This window comes from Epinephelus fuscoguttatus, linkage group LG1 (genome assembly GCF_011397635.1).
Source record: "Epinephelus fuscoguttatus linkage group LG1, E.fuscoguttatus.final_Chr_v1".
Classification (NCBI taxonomy): Eukaryota; Metazoa; Chordata; class Actinopteri; order Perciformes; family Serranidae; genus Epinephelus; species Epinephelus fuscoguttatus.
This window is the reverse complement of record NC_064752.1, coordinates 31,210,491-31,237,063: the sequence shown is the minus strand read 5'-3', so window position 1 is coordinate 31,237,063 and position 26,573 is coordinate 31,210,491. Positions and strand designations below refer to the sequence as shown.

The 26,573-nt window shown below is 41.4% G+C and overlaps 1 protein-coding gene across 3 annotated transcripts in view; it reads left to right on the top strand.

The window, feature by feature from the left end:
• Positions 1–328: 328 nt before the first annotated feature.
• The window catches only part of LOC125896527 (chemokine-like protein TAFA-1), a 146,169-nt gene continuing 119,924 nt past the window's right edge, over positions 329–26,573 (top strand). For all 3 annotated transcript variants that reach the window (XR_007450285.1, XR_007450286.1, XM_049589142.1), the window contains exons 1-2: positions 329–919; positions 3,298–3,434. Coding sequence is in view for 1 of the 3 variants with exons in the window: in XM_049589142.1 (XP_049445099.1) it covers positions 3,311–3,434 (124 nt within the window). In the remaining 2 variants the exon portion in view is untranslated. The remainder of the gene's footprint in view (positions 920–3,297; positions 3,435–26,573) is intronic.

Below are 26,573 nucleotides of genomic sequence, written 5' to 3'. Positions count from 1 at the left end.
AACGCTGGCAGGCGATGACTAAAAGAGGAACATTCAGTCATCCTCGCTCCACACCCTCTCCCAACTAACACACATGCATGTGCAGACGGACACACTCAGACACATTCAAAGTGAGCTGAAGGCTATACTCGCACGTCTCCGACATTGTGGGAAGGGGAGGTTGGGATGTAAAGAGGGGTGGGTTAATAAAGCATTCTTCATTTGCTGATGAAGTCTTGATGCAGAAGTGGGCAGTCTTGCTTTAAGACATGTGATCTGACTCTCTCACAGCTCTCTCTCTCTCTTTCCAGCTGGGCTACATTGTAATACACACACGCGCGCACGCTCACTCACACACTCGCTCTGCCTCTCTGACACAGACTCTCTACTTAGTGCGTTGGAGAGAGGACTGAGGCTCACACTATCAACACAGCTTCTCAATGGGGGGACGCAGCCAAGAGCAGACAGAGCAGTCATTCCACTGGAGCCTTCCGCTGCGCGCGTGAGAAGGAGACGACAAGTGAGGGGGGGTAAATTAGCTCCCTGTCATCACAACATAGGAGTTGTACTGACGGAGAAGAGGCACAGACTGAAGGAAGAAGAGGACAAGAGATCTGCACGTATGTGGCTGATACAGCAGTGACATGTTCAGCCTCCCATCACCTCAGATCCTGGCCAGTTTGTGACACAGACCCCTGGGTGTTTTGCTTTTGGTGACTGTGCTGCCAAGGATTTCAAAAGGACCCGAGCAGCAGGGGTCCAGAGGAGGTGAACACTGAGGTGGGGAGAAAAAACCCAGCATTTTAGATCTTTTTGTGCGGTGTTCGGCTTACCTGGTACTGGAATTTCAGGCAGGAATCCCTGGCTTCAAAGTATGGATGGATTTAAGACAGAGGAGTGAGTCTGACTGAGCTCCTTTCCTTGTGAACACACTGCTCAGGTAAGGGTGTGGGACTTTCGAGGAATACCTTTAGTGTTTGGGGATGGGATGGGTGGGGTAGGGGGGTTGATTTACTAGGGCAAGTGTATGTTAGGTAAAGAAAAATGTGTATGAATGGAGAAAAGGTGATGTGACTTGACTGGGAGACTGTATGCATGTGAGAAAATACGAAAAACAGCTTCCAGAAATACATCATGACAGAATAATATACATGACCGGTATGTTATATAACTTTTGAACAAGTGGGTAAAATAGACTTCTAATAATGACAACATTGCAAGTGCATTACATCTAATAACATGCAATAAAAAGTTGAGATGTAAATATAAGATGGCAGCCTAAATATTATGACACCTCGATCATCCTCTGTGGTTTCACCCTCCTGTATGACAGCCACACACAGGCGGTTTTTAGGGACTCATCAGTGAAGTTGTCTCCCCAGCAGAAGTAGTGCAGGCTGCGAGAAACAAAACGAGTCTCATTTTGTTAAATCAATGTTGCACGCAGGTGCATCATGCGCCTGCAGGTGTGACTGCTGTTTCCACTCCTCGACCGCATCCACTCTCTCACGCTGGACTTAACCAATTACGCACAGAGGAGCTGTCCTCCCTCGCTTTATACGTGACACTACAAAAGTGAGAGTGAACTGCTTTTCTTTCTTACCCGCGTGGAAATAAACAAGATGGATATTTCTACAAAAGCTCTCGTGCGCAATGGAAGCGAGGCTGCAACATCGACAGGAAGAGTTGTGTTTTCTTGAAAGCTGCTTTCTTTCCCTCTGAAGTTGCCGCTAAAAAAAATGATGCCCATGCCTGTTCGTTTTTATTTAAAGTCTACCGTGCGTCTCCACCTCTGGTAAAAACGCCGCTGGTAAGACCCACATTTTATTTTCGGCAAGAATGCCTCCCGATAACCGGGAGGAGCTCAGAATATGCAATATGCTGTTAACCATGCAAGCGCAACGATATTCCTGTGAATATGAAGAAAGCTCCCTTTTCTCTAACCACACAGAAATACTGTGTGGTTAGAGAAAAAGGAAGAAGAGGAAAACATACCCATGGGACCAGTTCACATTTCCACAAAACCGCGGATTATGGTGGATTTAGCACAGGGGTGGGGATTTACAATGTGCTGTTCATAATTGTATGCTTAATTTTCGCTGAATATTAAGCAGTCTCAATGTCACTGAGGGCACACAGCACACGGGTAACATTTAGCAGTCTAATAGCCTTAATCTCAGATGCACATCAAAACACAAAGTGGTCTAGTTGGAACACACAAAGCAAGCAGTGGCTTTTGGAAACAACTTACTGGATCAGGCCTGCTTTCATGGCACTTTGTAACATTCCTGTGTATACAGAGTCCTCGTTTCACTCTGAGATTTCCATGGTTTGAAGTTCATATTCAAGAGACTCCCTGGGGCTCACAGTCTGCTTTATATTCTCTTGTGTATTGAGATATAGTAGAATCCAACTTTAAAGGAGTGTTAGATCACACTGTCACATAGAGCGTCGCATTCACTCAGAGAGTCACCACCTCAGTGAAAAATGACACATGTAAAACATACAGTCAGTGCCTGTGATATCTCAGTGACACAGTGAGTGATTTCGGTGCAATATACTCCTCTCAAAACTGACGATCAGTCCAGGGATTATTCATTTTCTAAACAGTCTAGCTAAACAGGATGCAGTCGGCAGAGAGCCACAGTTTGGCTTGGAGGAGGTGGGTTGATGCTTTTTGAATTTCCCACTGCGGGGTCCTGAATGGAGAGAAGCACTAATAACACCTGGGAAGGAGGAGAGCCTCATTATTCAATGAGGGCTAAGGCGTGTCTCCATATGCTGGCCCTCACCAGCCATTAGGCAGTCGCTGAACAAATCTGCGAGAAGCTGTTAGTGCTTAGAAATGCAGTCTTTTAGAAACTCTGAGAATATTCAAGGCTGTCGTGTTGCTGTGTATGGGACTGTAATTTTCACCATAAAATTTTTACAGTCTGGCAGAGGTTATTTTCCTTTTTCTGCATTTCGGTATTTCTGCATGGTACAAGTCTGTTTCAGACTTCAACAGGTTTTAAGACAGATATTGACATGATTAACTTTCTGTTTCCTTGAAGCCTGTGTCTCCTCTTTTTATGTCTACTCCTAGTGTTATTATGAGGAAATACCTATGCACATACCTTTTAATGAATCACACTAGTAGACATGTTGTTCTGAATATTTCTAGGTGATGTCCACAGATAAAGCAGTGAACTATTTTGTGTCTTTTATTTAGAACACATTAAATCAAACCCAATGTTTGTGTTGTAAATATGTATGGAGACATGCTGTAATACAACTGTTTCCCTGCTGTTTCTCCCCCCGCTGTGTGCCGTCCTGCAGACACGGCCTTACCATGTCCTGGTTGATGGCCATGTGGATTAGCCTCGGCTTCCTGCTGTTGTGCCAGGCCACACTCTACCAGACCATCCAGCAGCACCATGTGGCCCGGCCCGGTCGCACCGACATTCTCACCCTGGGTACGTGTACCTCTTTGTCAGATTTTTCGGCTTCACAGTACCAGTGTTAGAGTGCGAGACGGTTGCCCTCGATGGGGCAGCAGTTCTCAGCCCTGGCTGTTTAAAAGCAACAGCGAGAGACTGCTGCAGTATGTCAGAATGATTTGTCACGGCACTGTACTGTAACGTGATGATTCACCGTGCTCGCAGTCAGGCAAAGGCGATGACTACTAATTGTGCTTCTAATTGCATGTGCTTATATTTAGTCATACTTCATCTTTCTATCCGTATACATTCTGTGCTATTAATAGAAGGAATACGTGGACAGTGTGTTTGACTTTGGTTCTTTGGCTGAGCTGCAAAATGCTTTCAAATAAGGAGCATCTTCAAACATTGTGAGTTAGCTGGTAGGGAGTTGATCTGTGTGTGCAGCAAAGACTTTTTGACTACTACACCCTGAATCTAGCTGGCAGACTGTTACGAGTAGGACAAGCTGTAGGCAAAAATCCCTGTTACTGTGCTAGTAGCCAAGGGAGCTTTGATCACTGTGGCTTAGATGGAAATGACAATTATGTTTCCCTCTTTTGCACTAGCAACGTTTGGCAATTAAGCCCGGCGCCTTCTGCACCGTAGGGGCAAAAGGGGAGGGTAGACGCCGAGGCGGATCTAATTCTCTGATTATGGAAAAGCTTACCAGCATTGCTTGTGGTGTATGTGGGAGTGTTACAGGGAAGGCAAAGGTTTTCTTGAGCAAAGCAGAGGCTTTCTTTAAGCTTCTAACAATGAGTGTGACTCCCATGCTGAACCCTCGTACAGAGTGGGGCTCTCTCTCCAGAAGCCAAGCGGCTGTTAAACATTGATGCTATCTTCTGCTTGGTTCCCTTTGTGTGCGTTGCATTGCCAAGCAAAAGAGGCAGTAATTGAAGCAGAGCAAGAGTGAGGGAGGGAGAAAAAAAAGTCCAGCATTGAATCCTCCCTACTTGTGTTGAACATTGGTGACTTTAAGCAGCATGTCGGAGAATTGGCTTACTTTTGCTTTGGAACAGCTGACACAGGAAAATCCCAGCTATGATAGATAGAAAGTTCTCAAAGTATCTCGGTCCCGTTAATTGGAACAAGAGGGTGAGGGATGAGCGACAGAGAGCTCCGAATGAATTTTTAAAGCCTGGCTTCCAGTTTTTCTGTGTTTTTTTTTTCTTTTTGACTGGTTGGCAAGTCGAGCTTGGTGCCAAAGATGTACAAGGAAGTGCAAGGCTCAGTAAGTGTCTCTTGAATAATGCAGTGGTCCCAAAGGAAAAGAAAGGAAAAAAAAAAATAAGAGCCCCCACCCCGCCACCCCCATCCTCTAACCTCCACCCCCGGCGTAGATCTAGAAGAGTCATCCAGGCAAAAGATAGTTATGGCTGAGGGTTCTCTGGAAGGTTTGCTGTCAGACAGATCTACTCACACTATGACTGCATACAACGCTAAGCCGTCTACGGACACGCACATGCTCACACATTTACACACCATTTTCTCACTGAGGCCATTATGGTGTGGCATTTTCATGGGCCCTCTGGGGATACTGGAGCTGTGTTCAGGACACATCAAGTCTGAGAGGATGCAAGCTTACACTGTACAGATGGATGATAAACACACACGCTGCTGATTTGATGCTTTTCAGTCTCAGATTTCATTTATTTCATTAGACTGATTCAGGCTGAAACACTCAATTCTGACTCACGTCACCAAGAGGTAATCAAAGAGAGATGTTTTACAGTAAACCAACCTTCCCACTGCGACTGATGATTCGTTACAGCGTTACTGTGTTTAGCACTCTCCAGAAAACTTTTGAAACCAAACAAACTGTGAAGGCTGACAGCCATAATTGGTGCTGACACTCATAATCGGAGTATATGTTATAATATTTTACTATCTTAATCAGCAGGCTTCCCAGGGATAATGGTCTGGGCGCTGGGTGAGAACACATCTCTGTCTGTTTTTTTTTCCTTATTGCTGCGCAGCAACTGTACAATTTACAGTATATCATGTTTTTTAAGAGGATTAAGCTGACATCAGTCTTACTCAGCTGTGGAGTGGCGTTAACCGATCTAACCAGAACTGCTCTCTCAGAATTGAAATGCTATGATGAATATTTGAATTAGAATTGATTTTATAATTTGAGAAGCTCTCTGGTTTCATTGAGGCCAGAGCCCTTCAGATATAAATAGATATGGCTATGTAGGACGTAGCAAAAAAAAAAGGAAAGATGTCTTGCCTTGAAAAAAATCCATTGGCTTTCATGCTTTTCTGTTTTTCCATAATCAAATAATATTTCTGTGTTTCTACAGCACGATGAAAAGATGAGTGTTATACACTCTGCCTACAGAAAATGAAGTTGTAAAATGCTTTTGTTAATGAAGCGTGAGAAATACAAGATTCAAAATGTCTTTGCCGATAAACGGATTAATAGAAATCGTGTTTTATCTTAGACTCACACATGCCTTCCCTTTCCTGAGATTATTGAATCATTATCTTTTTATTGCTTGATGACAAGATAGGTGAAACTGCCTTCCTGTACCTTGCAACGTGACATGCTTTGCTACTGTATTGTCTTCTGGAGGGTCACAGGCCAAGTTTTGAAGTGAAATAGGGGGTTGGTATTTGTAAGAAAACATGTCCTGAAATAAATTTTTTGAGGATCTTGGCGTACAGCCCGGCTGACTGTCTGAGAGACTGAGTGGTGCAAAAACTCACACACCATCCCACATAGACAAAGATACACAGACAAGGGGCTGCGAGGGGAAGTGAAGGTCATGTTGAGCTAGGTACAGATGTAATCCTCCGGCCTGTTGAAGCATCTAACAATGTTTGAGAAATCAGCTTATCTGCCTCCTGCAACAGTGAGCTGACAGTGCATAGCGGGGAAAAAAAAAAAAAAAAAAAAAAAAGCAGAAGAAATGCGACTGCCGAGATAAAGTTTCAAGATCGCATTTATTTATTTTTTTCAAATGTTTCCGTGACAAATCGGCATAGTCACCGCTGAGGCAGAGATTGAGTAACGAGTTGCCTGACTGCTTCGTCACCTGCTCAGGAAGCGGCGCTGCTCTCTTTCCCATGAGCCTCTGCTTTCACACAGCCCTCCCCTGCGTCCCAGCTAGAGCGGCTGAAGATTGATGGCGGCCTGATTCTGGGCAGCCAATTCTGGTCTCTCAAGAAATAATCCACTACATTGACAGATGAGCTGAATGTGACATGACACACACAAGCCCGGTTCTGCACTCTCCCCACCTGCCAACACAGTGAGCAGAAGTGTTCACTGCCAAGACCGCTGCTGCACAAACCAGGCCACTCTTGACAGCACATAGTACCGGACTCCATCACAAGTCAGTAAAAGTGTAACCAATTTACATCGTCAGTGCATCGCTGAAGTTACCGTAGATTGGTGTTAAATTGAAAGCGCTCCCTAATGTGGCGCCTCCTCAGTATGATACAGTATTGTCATTAGGCAGGTACTGTATTTATTTACCCTTGTTCAGCTGCAGTATGCATACAGTAGCCATGTTCATAATGTATGAATACCCAGAGGGGCAGTCTGAATATAACAACACTTTAGCTGCTGCTTTGTTTTATTATGACTCTGACAGGGCAGTTTAAGAGAGTCTCAGATCTAATAGAACAACATGATTCCTGTTCCAGGTGCAGCTGTAAAACTAACTCATCTCGTCTGTTACACTTTGATAGCAGTCTGATGCTGACGTTTTGTTTGACCTTTTTTTTGTGTGAGCTATGATGACAAGGCAGTGCAGTGTATATGTGCACTCATACAGAACTATATTATTAAATACTTTATTGTTTAGAGGTCCAGTGTTTAGGATTTAGGGGGATATATTGGCAGAAATGGTGATATAATAAGTGTGTTTTCTTTGGTTCATAATCACCTGAAAATAAGAATCGGATTTTTGTTACCTTTGAATGAGCTGAATATCTGAGCGTGTCCTCGTCTACGGAGTCCACCATGTTGCACTGCCATGTTTTTGTGGTAGCCTAGAACAGACAAACCAAACACTGGCTCTAATAGGGGCAGTCACTTTTTTCAATTGGCCCCTCAGTGAAGAGCCGAACAGTGTCAAGAAAAACACAGATGTTTAATGTGAAACTGCTCTATTTAGTGTTTTTATTGTTCGTCTGTTTATTTGGCTGATAATTCAGCCCCTGGTAAAAGCCTCCTGAATGTCTGGATCTTATGTTATCAAAGAAAAAAGGTGAGCACACATTAGCAGGTGCCGGGATAGCAGCCCGTCTGCAATGAGCTGAACAGTGTCAGATTTGTAACATGACGCTGGTTTATTCAGTGTTTTACCAGTTTAATCAGCTGGTTTATTTGTTTTTGAGTGGAAGAGACTTCTGCAGATAATTTAACTCCCGGTAAAAACCCTAAACTGCATAAAATAACTATGTAGTTACTGTGACATCACCCATAGGTTTGTGGACTGCTGTTTTGCAGCCTGAAGTTTGGCATTTTGGCCGTCGCCATCTTGTTGTTTTTTTTTTGGAGCCAGAAGTGACCATGTTTGGACGAGAGGTCATAGCTGTGAAGAAGTGAGGGGTGGTTTCACCAAAACTGTTTTTTGCACCAGCTGGACATGCTAACATGGGGTCCGTGGGGATTGACTCACTTGTAGAGCCAGCCTTCAGTGGCCATTCAGAGAACCTGCAGTTCTTTGGACTTCCACATTGGCTTCATTTTCCAGCACGAGAGGTTACTGCTTGGTAAAAACCTCCAAAACTAAAGTCCTAAAAGAATGCTAACCAGAAGTTCACGCTTGGCACATGGGAGAAATTTCAGCTGGTTACAATCTGCAGTCCTCATCACTAGATGCCTCTAAATCCTGCACACTGCTCCTTTCAATTACCTGCTGCTGTATCATAATCAAAGGCTCAGAAAAAATGATTCATCTGTGAGTGGTAGCCATAGCCATGCTGATTCTTGGATGTACATAAAAGACCGTTGTGCAGTCAGTACACAAAATGGGTGATGGTATAGCTGAAAAGGATGATAACTAATGCAGTGGTGCTGCTGTTATGTTTTCATCCCCTGATTTGAAATACAGTAGCTTGTAATGTCTAATCGCAGATGATTGGAAGGCATTTTAATGAGCTCATTGTTCAATGTGCCATAATGCTCCCTCAGTGTGGAAAAATCTTTGAGGTGGAAGAAAACATGTAATTACTTTGATTAGTCAAGATGCATCACATGGTCAAACAAGAGCAACAGCCTGAGCATCAGCAAGGATGTGTTGGGAGGATTAAGAAATGCATCTTTGACTTTAAGAACACAACATGTCAAAATACTGTAGTGCTCAGCTTTAGCTTTATGTATCTATTGAAGCTCAAGTTTTTTAACTTCAGATCTAAGGGCTGGAGTTTTCTAAGGAGGGAAAAATCTGACAAGATACAGTGTGTTGAAATAAACCTTGAACTTGATTTAGGATTGCTGTCTTTTGCTAAATGAGGACAGGGTAGAAGTCTGGAAGCCATACATACACACAGTATGAATTGATTTTTTTTCTCCTTCTTCTTTCCATTGGCGAACGGATGGCTGCTTCAGAAGATTGATGATTTTTCTGGCAGTGTTTGGGAATGTGAAGAAATTAGCTTCACTGGCTCACAAACTGAATGCACGTACCGTTTTCAACTGGGAACTCATTTCCATAGTTCTCAGACTCCTCATTACAAGTGTTAGCGGCAGAGACGCAAAAGTGAACACGCACTTTTTTTTCCAACGCAGTCATCTTCAAAGTGGTAATCTTGCTGCCTCGCTTCTTCTGTGGCGTGAGAGCTTTGATGAACAGCGTACCCATCCATACTACCCGCAGGAACAGCTTTCTGTATGGGCTCTCTGTGTTTTTGTTTTGCAATTAAATCAGCTTTATTTACACCCTCATTAAACTGGGGGGACTAATTAGTGTGAGAATTGATGGTGAAAGAAAATTCAATTAAATCACAGTCACTTGAATGGATGACGCCTTAATCATATTTTTCTATCACATCCATGTCATTACTGTCCAGGGTTGTGGGATAGCCTTTTATGTGGTTGCAGTGTAGGCATGTTTTAATCCGCACTACCTTACATGTGTGTATCATGTAAAACTACCTTCTTAAGAGCTAAATTAACCTATAGGGCAACAGAAATCATGAATTATATATGATATATATGATACAGATTTAATTAGAAACATTCATTTTTTGGAACATAGCATCTAAATCCTGCCGTTTGCCAACAAAGGAAGTAGAATCCTATAATCTACCTCCACATGGGATTATAATTGCTTTGAAAACTGTGGGCTTAGGTAGAGAGCTCATCTGCGCTATGTGATCTCACTTTCTATCACACAGCATGCCCTTCGAGGTAATGAAAGCAACCTTTCTAAAAAACTAGGCAATAACTGCCTTATCATTCAGGTGCCGAGCAGCTCTTTCTCCGTGCCTGGCCTCTTCCCCCAGCCCTCCATCGTCTTGCGCCCCCACCTCTCCCTCCTCCCTCCATCTCCTCGTCTCTATCGGCCCCTCAGACGATTTGTCATGGATCAGATGAGACAATTTGTCATGGATTAGTGCACTTAAATGTCTGTGTGATAGTGGAAGCAGTCACTGGAAAAGCTTAGGAATCCTATTACACTGCGTTTTATGGCCAGCGAGAGGGGAGGTAGGAGTGGAGGTTGAATTGGCACTTTCTATGGCCTGTGTGCCATTTCTTGACTTTTTCCAGCGCACATAATCAGATATTCACTTAGAGGTGAGCGCCACTGATGTGTCTAAACTGGGAAAGTAGAACAGAAGTTCGTTCTATACGTTCTTTCTCGGTTCACCACTTGTTCAATATGTTGCTATTTCATTGACTGTTGGCTAAGCCCCGCTACGGCTGCCACGCTTTCTGTTCTTGCACAGCACATTAGCAGTTTACAGTGATAACAGTGGTAGATGTACCTTTTAAAATTTGTTGTCAATTTTGAAACTATGGGCTTTTGATTTCACACGAAGTCAATAAAAGCAGGCTCTGTATACCTGGCTGACTATGTTGGATTTGGGAGCGTACCTATGTTCCCCAGGTTCTATGTTCCCCAGGTCCTATGTTCCCCGCTTTGTATGGGACCCCAAAAGGGTCCTATGTTCCCTGCTTTGTATGGGACCGGGGAACATAGAACTCTTTTTAATAATAAGGGTTCTATGTTCCCCGCTTTTCCCCAAAAGGACCCAGGGAACATAGGCCCTTTTTTTTTAAAAAAAGGGTCCTAACCCTAACCCCTTTTTCTCAAAAGGGTCCTATGTTCCCCGGCAACAGAACCCTTTTTAAGAGTTCTATGTTCCCCGGTCCCATACAAAGCAGGGAACATATTTCCTTTTGGGGAAAGCGGGGAACGTAGGACCCTTTTTTTTTTTTTCCCCGATCGGGGAACATAGAACCAGGGGAACATAGAACCCGGGGAATATAGGGATGACCCCGTTGGATTTTATCCGCTAGAATGCCAACTGTTGCTATCTGATACGATCAGCGGGACTAGCAACTGTAAGCTAATGCTAAAAAGCCAGAGTTGGTTAACAAGAAAGTCTTAAAATGACTTTTTAATGTTTCCATTTTATTTGTTTTAAAACAAGACCCATATAGGGGTCATAAATATGCTGTTGTTACTCTAAAATCTGATAGACTTGCAGTTTAGTTCCCATGCAGTGAAATGTTCCAGTCTTGAACAGGAATTATTTTAATGTAACCTGTAACCCAAGACATGCTCCTTACCTTTGGACAAAAATGCTAGGTTACTATTGTAAGTAGTAAGCTAATTAGCCAGACATGCTAACATTTGCAGCTTACGTTAGAGGACAAAAACCACGAATGTATAAAGAGAACCGGATAGAGTGTCAGAGACAGGGCCCTGTTCACTCCTATGAAAGTTGCTCAGTGGCGTGTAAAGGTAAAAAAGCTTGGGATGAAATCACCTTGACCTTCAGCATTCTGGTGGGCATAGAGCAAGCGCAGTAGGTGACCGAGAGCGAATTTCAACGTGCTAAGCAGCTAACTTCCAGTTTATCCCTCCGCTAACTTGAATAGGGTAAAAAATGGTTTAATTGTGTGGCTCCTATAGACTTTTGAAATGTCATCGGACTGATTGGATCAAATCAACATAGTGAAACGAGGGTTGTGCAACTCAGAAAAATATATCCACTGTTTTACAGATGTCTCTTTCACAATAAAATCTATGGGGAAAACTGTTTTCGGCTCCATTGCTACAGTTGGTTGATATCCAGTTTTGCTGGTCCAGTCTGGTGTTGGTATTCTGGCAAAGAGGTCCACATCAGCAACCTGTGCTGACAGCGTCACTGCACCAAATCCAACTTGTATTGCATTAGTAAAAAGTAATATGACAACATGATAAACATAATATTATGTTTATAAATGGATTAATGGAGCCACTGGTGTCTGCCAGGTGTTGCACAATTTATTAGGCTGGCATCGGCAACATGAAGGAGATCAAATTTCAGTAGATGTTGGAGGGGGACGAGCAGCACACGCTCATTTGATTTTTGGAGTGACAAAGGAAACATGGCAAAGTAAGTCACTCAAGAAAAATAAAACTGTACCACTATGCGACATTTTGAATTTGAAGCTGACAAAAGATACACCCTAACTGCCTGCAAGCTATGCAATGCACTGTTCTGAGATAAATTTTTGTCAGATGCCATGTTTTTTTTTTTCATATATGTAGCTCACTTTGAAATGGATGAAGAACGGCAGATTCACGAAGCTGTAGCGTAGAATTATGTAAACGATGCAGACTTATTTTACTACAAAAACCTAAATAAGGGGCCAGCTGAATGGGAGCAATCACCAGGGAAGTTTCTGGGAAGGTAAATGACCATCGCGAATGACAAGCTGGGTTGCTTGCTGTTGGCTGTATTGTCCTTGTCAGTAAATATCACCGTATGAAACGTGTTTTCTTTTTTAAAAAGTTAACAGTACGTACATAGGAAGATAGCAACTAGACTACTCACCCGAGTGATTACGTCTCTAGTTTGACCTCAAGCACACAGCTGATATTTATATGGCTTGTTTAAATGACATAACAGAAGTACATATTTAATGTGGACAGAGAGTTCTGATGTTAAGTGATGCTACGCGAAATTTAGTTGCTAGTTATTTATTATTTTCCACTCAGAGGTGGAGCCATTAAGTAGGACACCTGGTGAAAGTTGGTATACCGGTTTGGTCCAGTATTTGGTGAAATATCAAACTGGTTTGTGGCCCCACCCTACCCATCCCATCATGTTCTGGACCTGGAAGTTCTAATTCCGCATTTGGCCATTATGTAAAATTGGTTTCAAAGCCCACCACAGTGTCTGTGGGTTTGACACAAATGCATAGCTTTATCCATTTTGTTTGCTCTTGTGTTTTTTTGTTTTGTTAAGGCTAAACAGAAATCCATACATACATAGAGTGTAACTCTCACTAGAGGCTCATGCACACTGCTTCTCTGTGTGGAGAAAGGTAAAGCTTGACAGACCTGTTCTGCCTTGTTACAGTTGTTAAGTTTGACTGGGATGAGGTTCAGGATGTTATTTGCCTTTTAAGATTATTACAATATAAACTTCCCCCCGAATTGTACCTACTCATTTGTAGCCAAATGTGTGCAGTCTGTATTTCGAGTGCCTCTTACAGCAATAAATTATTCAGTGAGAAATAATCTATGTTTTTCTCACTGTTTCATATTCTGTCTTGGCAAACAGATCCTGATTCACCTGTGGCAATATTGCCGTGTCATTAGTGTTTATTGACTCAGTGGTCTTTCTCATCTCAAGCCTTTAACTGAGTGTACTCCTGTGCATTCTCACCCTCCTTGAGTGAGATTAGATTGTAGTAGATTAGATCCTATTCTTCTCTGATGTCAGATAATTGTATCAGACACAGTGCACAGGTGCTATTTAACACAGGTGGCTCACTCCCCCAATTATTTCCAATAAATGGAAGAATATGAAAATGGACAAACCACTCACACAGTGTTCAAACATCTGTTTAGCAATACCTTGAGATACACGTCTGTGTGCCACAGTTAGTCTATTTTCAGCTGTCTGTTTTAAATAGTCTTCTATCTGTACTTTTTTCTGTCAGCTCTTATTTATCTCAGCCCCTCGCAGCACTTCCATTTTATTTATACTAAACAGAGCAGCAGAAAGTTGCTGTATCATACATCATTACCGTCTTTATTCATACAATATCTTATGCAGCTTCGCTCTCACCTCTAGGCCCCTCAAGCCCGTTAGTAGCGTCTTGCTGAAGTGAAATAGCTTGCTTATGTTAATGGAGCAAAGAGACACACTGCCAGGTAATTGTGATGCAGCAGAGCTACTTCGTGGCATCATTTAGAACCACTGCGGGGGACAAATGTTACTCATTGAGTGTTTTGTTTGCAGAGGACTCACTTTGCCCCAGCAACTCATTTACCCAGTGGCAGTCAAATTAGGTTGTCTTAACCATACTACTAATTTACTTTCCAAATCGTTTCGCTGCATTACTTCTGTCTTTGTAGTCTTTTTGCAGTCAATTTTGTATTTTGTAGAACATGTTACCTCTATCTATCTATCTATCTATCTATTTATCTATCTATCTATCGGGTGTAACAATACATGTATTTGTATTGAGCTGTAGAGTATGAGGCTTTTGGGTCAGAACGCATCACATTACAAACCAAATGATACGTTGAACTATCCTTTTACATTAGAAATAACATTTGGAAAATAAAATATACAGCTGAAATCTGAAATTCTCAGTTTTAAGGTGTTCAAAGAGGCAGCCTGCACAATGCAACAGGCAACATGCTGACCACTATCAGACCAGAAATAGAAGATCTTTCAATAACTTATAGGTGTGGTCTTTGGAGCCACTTTGGTTTGGCAGAATCTAAAGAAAACCCCAATACTTTTAGCCATATAACTGTTTTTTTCAGAGGGCCAAAAATAATATTTTAGCCATGTTTTTCTCCTCTCTGGCTTCACTTCTGACATGTTAGGACAGATACAGATAGAATCATTGATTCTAAATTTAAGCTTCTGCCTTTGGACTGATCAATTGCTTCTTCACTGACATTTTAGCTTCTGAAATATTTAAAGTTAAATGTCTCTGTAACAAATATTTTAATATTAATAATGGATCACAGGACTACTGCAAGTAGTGGAAAAACCCACAGAAAATTATTACTCGACTCTGCAGTTTTCCTCAGTTCTACAAAACTTTACAGTGGTTTCAGCTCAGTGTTTTGATTTTCTGGTCCACAACTTTACTGTTTCGGTTCAGTGACAGGGCTCTTATGATGCTGTTATGGCCACTCTTTTCAGCTAAAAAGGCCACTGTATGCCTCGCACCATACAGCAGACTAACAAAGTTAGCTACTATCTGGTAAACATATATAAGAGAGCATTTCGCAACTATAGAAGCCTGATATTCTGTTCTAAATTGGTGGTGGAGACCAAAAACAGAGCTAAAAGGGAGTAAATATCAGACTTGCATACGAGCTTGTTTTCTGCAAAATTACTTAATGCTGGTTTTAAGTGCATCTACTGTATATTCTTCTGCTATCATGTTACCCCTCTAAACGTACACACACTTCACTTACATACACTCAAAATGTGTGAAAACCACTCTATCTTTGTACCTTCCGTGTTTCAGGATTGTTTTCACACTCATAATAACATGAAATTTGAGCTGCATATATTCAATTTGTTGCCAAGGTGACTTGCTTTCTCAGTTTGGCCCAGTGAATCATTCATTCGAGCCCTGACGGGACAAAAATGGATTATGGGGTTCGGAATTATGGAAACAGAAATCCTCTTGCTTGAATATGTCCCCTCTTGTCAAACGAATGATTGAAAGTCTGTCTAAATTTTCCACCCGGGGTGCTCTGTCAGCATTAGCTGAGGTCTATTTGTCTTGTCTGATGTGTCTGGATGAATCTATGCGGCTGCTGTGCCGAGGCAGCACCGTATTGTCTTATCACAGCTTTATCTGACAGCAGACGCTCTAATAATGGAACTTAGGTTGAGATGTCACAGTTAACTGTTCATCACTGCGGTACAGGATACGACAAATGAGATGGACACAGGCAATACCTGAATAAATGGGAAGGATATCTTATTTTAATCTTCATGTTGTGGTTTTTACACTATTGTGCATCTTGCAATGAATGTGCCAGTCACTTTTACTGTACACAGCGAGAATGGTGACAGACTGTTGAAAATGTAGCAGGACAATTAGTAGCCACTGTCCCTGCAATGTATCTTCATTTGCCACAGTATCTCCAGCACATGTCAGGTTCACTGAACATGGCTCAATGCCCTCATACCTTCCTGCTCGGCGCCAGGAGGGTGAGAGAATGAAGGATGAGGTGGCACTTGCATGTGTCTGTCTGTAGCCTAATGACCCAGAGGAGCTCTCTCTCTCTCTCTCTCTCACACACACTGTCTGTCTCCTCACTTTTATGCTCTTTGTCTTTGTCGTTCTCTGGACACCTCGTCTGCCTATTAGCTCTGCAGCTCATCTGCCGCGGGTCTTATCCCAATCTTATTCTTTTACTCACAAGCTCCTCTATGCGTCAGTTCCCTCTGTGGACTTGCCAAGAAAGACACGTTTAACTTCAATGATCATGGGGAAACTGAGCAAAGTTGGCAGGGTGTATTTGCAAGGAAATATTATTTAGAACCTCAGGCAGCCAGGCAGGCTATGTAGGATTTTCTCTTCCTCATCTCACGTCCCAGAGGTTTAAGTGGTATGAGCTACCGAGATTTTCCAACAAAAAGACCTTTTGACCTGCTTTCTGTAAGTTTTGTGAGTTGAGTTTAAATGAGGATTAATGCCTGCTCCGAGGAACTTGTTCAACCTTTTCCCTGAAGGCATCAGGGGAAGTATGAGGATGGCATACATGTAGAAAATAAAAATGTGATTGGAACGGAGCTGATAGAACTGAATACCTTTCCACATGCTGTCTTTGATCATGAAATATTTTCCTCTTCCTCAAGGATTTCAGTCCTCTCTGAGGCATAAACTGCAAGGCACACATGCATGCTAAATAAAGAAGGCTGGAACTGTACTGATGTATAACTGGATCCCTCACCTCAGCTTTTATCATAATATTTTTTTTCTCTGTCCTTGCGGAGTTGAATCTGCATCAAGGCCTGCGAGCTCAAGCTCCTTCATGAAAGACAAACAAAAACATGAGTTTTATAATCTCACAGCTTTTACATTGTAGGACATCCTGGCTAAGTCAGTGTGCAGAATAATTTCATCCTTCGCAGCCACAAAAGGGAAGCATGGTCAGCTGAAATAACATGTCTGTACCCTGCATCTGGCCTAAGCTGTGCGGGTTAATGTATACTGTTTATACCAGTGTTAAAGCTAAAAAAAATAAATCAATGTTTAATCTCCAGCTAAATATTCCTTTATTTATCTTTTTAACGCCCCCAGTTGATGGCCTGTGTTCCTGTAAATGTGTGTGACTTGGTGTAAGCGTGTAATAAAACGTCTACTGAGCTGAGCCAATGTGCTCTGCTCTCGTCAGGATCAAGGGCTTTAGTTTCGCTCTCAGCAGACGCAAAGAAGCACAGTAGCAGTGTGATGTTTCACTGAAGAGAGAAGAAGTACCTCTGGCTCACTTACTGTATATTAGCTTTTCGTATTACATTCCACCTCTTCCCCTGTTTTGCTGAGTGCAAGCCTCGTGTAGAGCTGTGCTCACATCTCGACACGACTCCCCCTCTTCTCTTAGGTGCAATCAAAGCGCAAGCCTTTGATTTAACCATGAATAAAATACAGAAATGTTTTGTGATACATTCAGTGGAGTGAGCAGCACCTCTGTCTCGCTTGAATGTTACAGTTCTCTCCCTCTCTCTTTTTTTTTTATTTAAAGAATGCGTGTCAGGCAGAGAGCTGGCAGACAGAGAAGAAGCTGGCTCTGTCTCAGCACTCATATTAGTCACAGTCACCAATATTATTCATTCACTATCTTAGTCACTTATGTCATACTTTCATATCTTTATCACCTGAGTGATTGGATGTCTGATATGCTCACGTGCTCTTAGCATGATAATTACACTCTGTACATGACAAAGCACCACCTTTACATGAAACATGGCTTCTGCAGGAGTTGCTGCCTCTCACAGTTTGTTGGGATATATAGAGGAGCTGTGCACATTCTGTCAGGGCAGTCACACCACACCGGGTCTCTGTTCAGCAGCATGTTGCTGTAGTGATGTTATTACAGTTTTGGATGATTCACATGAGAGGGCAGGCAGGCAGACAACACATTTTTTTTTTCTCGGCTCTTCAGCAAATGAGAAATGTCACCCACAGCTGCAGCTGGGGCAGGCTTGAGGGGGTACATATTCAAAGAGCTATGACTATTTGTTCCACTGGTGTAATGTAGTTGGCGGTATACACTGGAGGGTAGAGGAATACATGCCAGGAAGGGTGGGCGGTAAAGGAATACTTTGGGAGAACAGAGTGAGGGTGAGGAAGATAAAAACCTCTGAGCAAGACTCATTTAAGAGACTGGAGGTAAGGCTGGGTGGAAATGATAATGACAATTTTCCTGATAGAAATATAACAAATGTTCTATAATTACACCATCCATACAGCAAGAAAGGGGGTGCTTATGTACCTTGGGGTGCTTTCACACCTGCCCTGTTTGGTTCGGTTCATTCAAACTCAAGTCTGTTTGCCCCCTCAGTGCAATTCGTTTGGGCAGGTGTGAACACAGCAATCACACTCAGGTGCGCACCAAAACAACCTGACCTAGACCTTCTTGAAGAGGTGGTCTCAGTCTGGCTACAATTGAACTCTGGTGCAATTCATTTGTGGTGAGAACGTGTTCCGACCTCGATCCGCACCAACTGCAGTCACATCATACATTGTTTGGGTTAAACATGAGCATGTTACAGTCCTGGAGGATTATTAATGTGCACCTCCTCCTGTACTGCCTTATTTTGTGCAAGTTTTCTAGTTGGAGCCGCGCCTCATTTTCAAACTGCATGGTTTGCCTAAAATGAACAATGACAGCAAGATAGTACACGATGACCAGCGCTAAAATCTACCTGCATCATCCCTCCATTGTGACATTAGAAAGTATCACATTTATCTTGCAAGTGTACTCTTCTTCAACGTTTTGTTTACTTCCTGGATTTTTCCCGCATGGAAATTCTGACCAATCAAGAGCAGCTTTCTCACGCAAGGAATTTGATCTGGTCTGCTTGTAAATGCTGCCGTGAGAACATCAACCAACTCTAGGCAATTATGCAACTTTGTAACAAAATTAGTCCCTGATTCGGACCAAAGCAAGAGAACTTTAGGTCTGACAGCACCCTTAAACGCTAGTTGCCCCTTGCCATTAAAGAGAGAAGGAGTAGGGGAAGAGAAACTCGCAATCAAGGCTTACTGTGACATAATGCAATAGCTTGGCGACTAAGCTAATGAATTTGCCACATAACGTTAGCAACAGTAGCTGTAGGCCTGTTGGTAATGTCAGTTAACTTATCTGATACGTTACATCGGCTAACATTACTCAGGAGCAAAAATTTGCTTTAAACTTCAAAGAAATAATGATTTTTATGATTAACTGATAGCGTAATCATCGATATGAGCAGGTAGTTTTTATCCTCATCATTTTTGGCCCTAGCTGCAAGTATGAGTTCGATCTTGAGAATATCTGTTTCTGACACGCTGCTCTCTGCTCTGACATTGTGACATCCACCCTAAGGAAATTAATGTGTGTGCGCTGTGTATGCGGATGTCGTTCTTTGTGTATCACAACATTGTGTCTGGGGTTGAGATGTGCAAATAGAAAAGGATCAGTTCCACTCAAGCACCCACAGAGGTGCAACAGTGTTTTCATTTTCAACCTCGAACTTTCTGTTAGATTGAACCTTAGTCTTTTCATAACTCGGTGTCAGATGTGTCATACAGATTTCAGCCCTCAAAGTACTGTCAGACATCCTGACTTTTGATGACTTTTCTCACAGCAGAACAGCAGTGTCACTTCTGTTTGTGTCTAGTTAATAATAACTGAGTAATTTCACAGTGCATGCCAGATTCATATCTTATTCTGTGTCGTTATTTTTATTTACTTGTCTTGCTTAACCAAAGGACAAACTTTACAGTGTCAAATCAATCTTCAAATTAACTGCTGTTCTGGCTCCAAAAGATGCCTCAAATAAAGATAAAGGGATGTGGGAATAAAGTTTATGGCAGCATGTTTGAGGAGAGTTATTGCTTGTGGAGACCGTGTTCTCCTATGAGAAACTGAAAGCACTGAGAGTGAAACACAGTCGCCAAATATGTCAACAATCAGTGTGGTTTAGACTCCAACCATTAGGGCCAAGATTGGCTCTGATTTTCTTCTGTTTTGTCAAGTTGTGTTTGAAATTATTACATTTTTCTTTTGTTATTTGACTCATGTATGTCTATGTTATGTACTATACAGCAGGTGTTGACTCAAGTCCCAACTTGGACTCGAGTCATACTTAGGTCACAAACTTGATTGCTGTAGACTTGACATGACAGAATTAAAGAAGATGTACAACTGGACTTGAACACCAATGACTCATCACTTCACTTGGACTTGGGCTCTTTGACTTGAGAATACTTGATATCTTCCCCCCAGACCCAAAGATTAAAAAGTATGTTTTTTCAAAAATGAGCATCAAGTCATTTCATGTCCCATCATTTCCTGAATTAACATTAACTCTATTCATTCCCAGTATGTCGATGAACTACTTTGTTTGAGCCAATCCGACAGTATCCAATCAAGTTGCAGGAGAGAGCCAGGAAGAACCCAAATTGGTAACACTTTACTTGAAGGTATCTACATAAGAGTGACATGACACTGTCATAACTACGACATGACATGGTCATGAACCTGTCATGAACATTATGTACATGTCAACGTTTATGACTGCTGTCATTAAGTGTCATTTGGTTTTTGTAAACAAATTTAGTGTCAACTTGTCATGACAAAGACAACTTCTGGCAATGTCACTTTAATTAATGTCAAGTTGTCATGATCAAGACAACCCAAACAATGTCAACTTGTCATTACAAAAAACGAATGACACTTATTGACAGCAGTCATAAACGTTCATGACATGTAAATAATGTTTATGACAAGTTCATGACAGTGTCATGTCATAGTTATGACAGTGTCACCCTTATGTAGATACCTTCAAGTAAAGTGTTACCCTAATATTACATTACTGAACACCAGTTGGAAAATGACATCAGTGTTAATTTCATTTGCATACAAATACTACACAGTGCTAATCAAAAAACAAATCCTGTTGGTCAGAAATTACAGATTCAACAACTTCCAACAAACTTTTTTTTTTCTTAAACAAATTAGAGTACAACATTTTTAAAGCATTAATGATGTTTGTAAATTTTACATATTATTACTCTGTTATTAAAATTGCATTACATTTGATGAAGAGTGCATTATGACTGGTTTAGGACTCGAAATTTAAAGTTTAGGATTTGGGACTTACTCGTATTAACCTAGGAATTGACGCAGCTTGCCTGTCTTGACTTTAGACTTGAGTGCAAAGACTTGAGACTTGATTGTGACTTGCAAAACAATGACTTGGTTCCACCTCTGGTATACAGTAACAATTTTTACTTTGTTATTTAAGTGTTATGTAGTTCTAATCAGGATTAAGGTCATTATATGCTGCAGTGGTTTGGTTAAAACTAGATTTATATTGGTTTTGGCTTTGATCAAAAGTCTGCCAGAGATGCTATCAATACAGTTAGATCTGAAGATGCATAAACTGATATGAAATCACACACACAAAAAAACAACCAAATCAAATTAAGGGTTTATCTTTCATCAGGACTGTTTAATTGTTTCAAAACTTCTTCAAGCAGAAATGCATTTGATGGTTTTAGCTTTTCATGTGTGAGAATTTTATGTTTTTCCTTGTCATATAATTGTAAACTGAATATCTTTGGGTTTTGGACTGATGGTTGGATAAATCAAGAAATTTGAAAATGTCACCTTGGGCTCTGGAAAAGAATATTTTTCACTACACTTTGACATTTTATAGACCAATAAAAAAGAGAATGAGCTGATAAATCAGGAAAATTATATAAAGCTAATAAACAATCATTAGTTGCAGTCCTAGTGACAGTTTGATGTTTGATGCTCATGCTTTTTTTGTATCACTGCTTTAGCCTTTTTAAGTGTAAAGAATCTCAGTATCAAAGCATATGGCTCACTAACATACTGAGCAAGAATTCAGTTGTGTCATTGGTCCTAAATGGTGGGAACCATACTCTCAGTTTCAGAAAGTCAGCTGTTTGTGTGATCAATGTTTCACCTAACACCACTAGAATACGATAAAGACACCTGGAATTACCACTTCAGCGCTGAATCAATGAAGGAAGATTTTCTGGAGCTGGAGGAGATGAAAGTCCTACAGGTGTGCCTAACAGATGTTATCCAACATCAGTGCTGGAGATGAAGGGACCTCTATCACACTCTCTAGCCAGAGGAGTGGTGTGCTAATGTTAGTAGTATTGGTGATATTGGAAGGTGAATACGAGCCCCTCGTAAGGTCTTACAGGCTCTTGTGAACGCACCATCTCATCCTGAGGTGAATTGGATGAGGCGCAGAGTACAGATCTCGTAAGTCCCCTCTAGGAGTCATGGCTCTCTCTGCAAGGGCACTTGTAATAGGTGCCTTACACATGGGACAGCAGCCATAAAACAGTCTCATATTCCTTTTCATGAGGAAGAAGGGATTGTGTAGGCTTAAATGAGGAATGTGGCTCTCATACTGTACTTGTGAATGCAAATAAACACTAAAAGCATGAATGACATGGTTTAACATGAGTAAAGCAGTGTAAAACATTCAAAAAACCATAAAGGAGTTACTTGCTAATCTTGCCAACCTCTTATTGTTAGCCGGGCAGAATGCATGTCCCTATGCTTTGTTGCTGAATACGAGAGTGAAGACAATTAAATCCATGTTTTCTGTGGAAGTGATCCTGTTCAAGCTTGCTTCCATTTGGAGACGGCAGCAATGTGTTTGAACAGTGAGAAGACTTGGCCGATCAATCTCACGTCCCCCGTCCAATGGACTAGACTACCATCGATCATCATTTAGACGTTATATCTCATTCCCAGCAAGATGCTAGTTGCCATCTCGTAACATTTTCCTGTGGAAATTTGCATGTCTGGCTGGATTCACCTGTTTGTGTGCATCTGTGTGTTTGTGAGAAAGAGGGAGGGAGAGAGAATGAGCTTATGTGTATGCAAAAGAACAAGATGGGATGTGTCTGCCTGAGCCAGCCAACCAGCTTGATGCGGTGCTGTTGCTGAAGCCTGGCCAGACAGATGGCATCCATTTGATCAGGGAGATGCTGTAATGGTGGGCCAGGAGTGGCTAAGAGAGGCTGTTATTGGGTCTTCATGAGCAGGCGATATTTCCAGTCTGCCAGCCAGTGACAACTTTAACCTTTTTAAAAGCTTACCTTCTTTTCCCCTACTGCTCCACTCATTTGTTGGCTGATGTGCAAGATCGTTATCAGGACTGTCTCAGAGTTCACAGTGTGTATATTCATCAGTGTTTGCATGTGGACATGCCTGCCTGTCTGTCCACATTTCAAAGGTAATGCTAGTGTTTTTTTAACCCTGATAATAACCACAAGACCTCTGTGGGACCAAAATCAGTTATTAATTTAAACTGATTTATCTATGTAGCCACATCGTGATGTTACTTTTGGCTTCATGCCATTACCTATATTAAATTTTAGCATCAGGATGCTCATAATGAGTTGAAAAACATGGTAATAAAAAATAATAGTATAATAAAATTTATTTGATATAGCACCGATAGCTTTCTGGATTATTTGAAGGTGGTTCAGAGATTTGTTCAGGCAAGTAAAAAGAGTAGCCCAGTTGGGAGGACACAAAAGCATGGTTAATCATCCCTAGCTTAGGGTGAGACACCACAAACCTGAGATTTGCAATATTTCTTCGCTGAACAACACAAGTACGGGTAAGTGATTTAACATGATGATCAAAATGCATGGCCTGATCAAAGTATCACCAAGATTCCTGAAATTTGATTGTATAGCTGACAAAAGGGACACAATACTCCAGGCAACCGTAAAGCTATCTGAATCAATTATTGGAACCTCCGTCTTGTCTATGTTTAATCGTAAGTAGTTGTTTGTCATCCAGTCCTTGATGGCAATCAAACAGCTGTGAAGAGCAAGAAGTTTGTCAGTGCTAACAGGCCTAAACGAGACATACAGTTGAATGTCATCAGCATAACAGTGATATGATATACCCGTGAACTGGCTAATAATTTGACCTGGTGGAAGCATGTATAAAGCAAATAATATAGGAACTAAGACAGAGCTCTGAGGTACACCAGAGGAAAAAGCAGCAGTGTCAGACCTGAAAGGACCCAAGACACAGAGAATGTCTACGTTAAATGTTTACCATGGTCACCAACTTAGTTTAGCGTCTTAGTCCCATACTTTATAAAGATGGACAACATGACAGCTCCCCAAAAGTGAAGCCAAAACAGTTTAATTGCCCCCTGGTGGCTGGCAGCAGTATAGGTCATAAGCCTCCACCTCCATGTAAGTAGATGGGACATGGGTCAAACTGAAAACTCAAAGTACACGTCAAATAAATTTTTCCCAAACAAAGTTTCTGTCATTTTAGGTAGCTCTTGATCTATCTAATTCTTTGCTAAACTCTTCACTAAAAATCAAATATATCAACCTTGTGGTGGTGCTACATGAAAGGTCAGAGGATCACCACAATCAGTAGGTTTTATCCTCTGGAGACAGTGAATGTCTGCAAAGATTTTCAGGGCAATCCATCTGATAATTTTTAAGATATTTACGTCTGAAACAAAGGGATGGATGAACAGAAAATCAGACATTCCTCAGAGTCACACCCCTAGCATGGCTAAAAAGAATTGAGTGCATAAAATAGTGATACTTTTGGATCGGGCGGTCACCACAAAGAGCCTGACCTGTGTATACTATTGCAAAACATCTCTGTGACTGCATTTGTGATTTCTGGAGAGTAGCTCCATGTTGGCTGGATGGTATTTAACTACTCTAAGATGTGGTTTTGTGGCTTATACTGGTGAGATGAATAAACTATGCTGGCCAGTTCTCACTGTAATAAAGACACAGCTCTCCCAGATTTCACAGTATGATCTTTTATATGTTCTTAATAGTTTTTAGATACGTTGTATGTCATGGTGGGCTATATAGACTGTGGCTGTACAGACAATACATAATAGTAAGTGTATTTCACTGTTTGTTTTGGTATTTTTTAATGGAATTGGTCAATGTAATATAAAGATAAAACAACACTAGGTTTATCCTTTAAATATGGGAATGTGCTATGTGATACAGTGGGGAGCTTATGCTGGATTCCTAACCTATTTGTAGGATCTGTAGGCAGATTAAAGTGAACAATTAATTTCTCTGTAAAAGTGAGATATTATCCACAGTGTTGTTTGGTAACGTCACCCAAACAAGCTTGTTTTCGCTATTTTCCAGCAGCACCACTTATACAGATGGCTTCTTTTAAAGGTGTTAGATTTTAATGGGAATAGCTTTGTGCTGCGTTGTCACAGTAGTTTATTTAATCCATCACAGAACATATGCTAAGTACACAGAGTATTAATTTTCCTTGTACACACATTTGATATTAGATGAAAGGCATTAAGCGCAGTGTGTTTAATTTGTCTATTACACTGTGATTGTCTCCCCTTTCTTTTCTCCCTGTTACTTGTCACGGGGCGGACACATTTTCAGGATCACATTCGGCCCTTATCTCGTCACACTTATAAATCCATTTTTAAAAGGTTAGACATTAATGGCGAGAATCCCCTCCTTCCTCCTCCTCTTCTCCCTCCCACTTCTCAGATATGAGATTACACATTTCACCCTGAGCAACAGACAGAAACTAATCCCCAGTCCATGGGAGATATTAGGCCTATGCTCGCCGTGTGGCTGACAGCTCTGCCGGGCCAAATTTTGATATTGGGCATTTAACAGGCCACTGTAAAAAAAAAAAAAAAAAAAAAAAAAAATCCAGCTTCAGTCAGGCACTAAACCACACACAGATGCACATGCACCCACGCACACTCCCACACACTCGCTTTTGCAGCATCTGTGTGCATAAATGAAGACAGAAAATACTCATGGTTGAACTTACACACACACACACACACACACACACACACACACACACACACACACACAGACCCAAATCACATGTTTCATCCTTATGTTGATGAAAAACTGTGCAGCTTGATTTTGAGTATAGCTAATGTTAAATAGCAAGATAAGCATTGGGCCTATCAGAGTAAGTGTGATAAGTATCCCATTAAGTGCCCTATTGCTTCCACTTTCTCTCTGAATCAGTGGATCCTAAGTGGAGAAATTAATATTTAATGCCTCTGGTAGAGTGCTACACACACTTCCTGGGTGACTACATCCAACTCACAGTAGGTTTGACAGCATCAAACCAACCTTTTGACTCACCTTTCCCAGCAGTTGTCTTATCCAAACCTTGAAATGCCTGTATAACCAACATTTCTCAGCACTGCCCCCTTTTCACATTTATCTTTTTTTTTGTTTGTCAATTCACACAAACATGGCTACATATATATTCACGCTGACATGTCCATGTATTCTTCATATATCTTATGGGTGTGGTGCCAAACGTACAGTTTTGTGACATGGACTGGTTAAGCTTGTTGACAAATGTGCTAATGTTCTGAAGCAAACACACAAGTGGCTGCTGTTAATAGCACTATAATCAGCAACACAGTTTGAGATGTAATGACTAAAAGAAGGGTCACGCTGATGACCATGTTACCGATGAACCAGAGGAGAATGGAAACTGTTTCCAAACAGGAAGTCATTCTAGTTGTTTTTAATTAAGACGTATTCATCAGACTGTGGAGAAAACCACATTAACTGCTGGCAGTTTCTCCAGTGGCTGCTGTACTTTACAGCACTAACAATGGCAGCAGTGTCAAACACACCCTCAGTATTTAAATATGAGTAACTAGCGTTCGCTCTTTTTCTAAATGAGAGACAGACTGGAC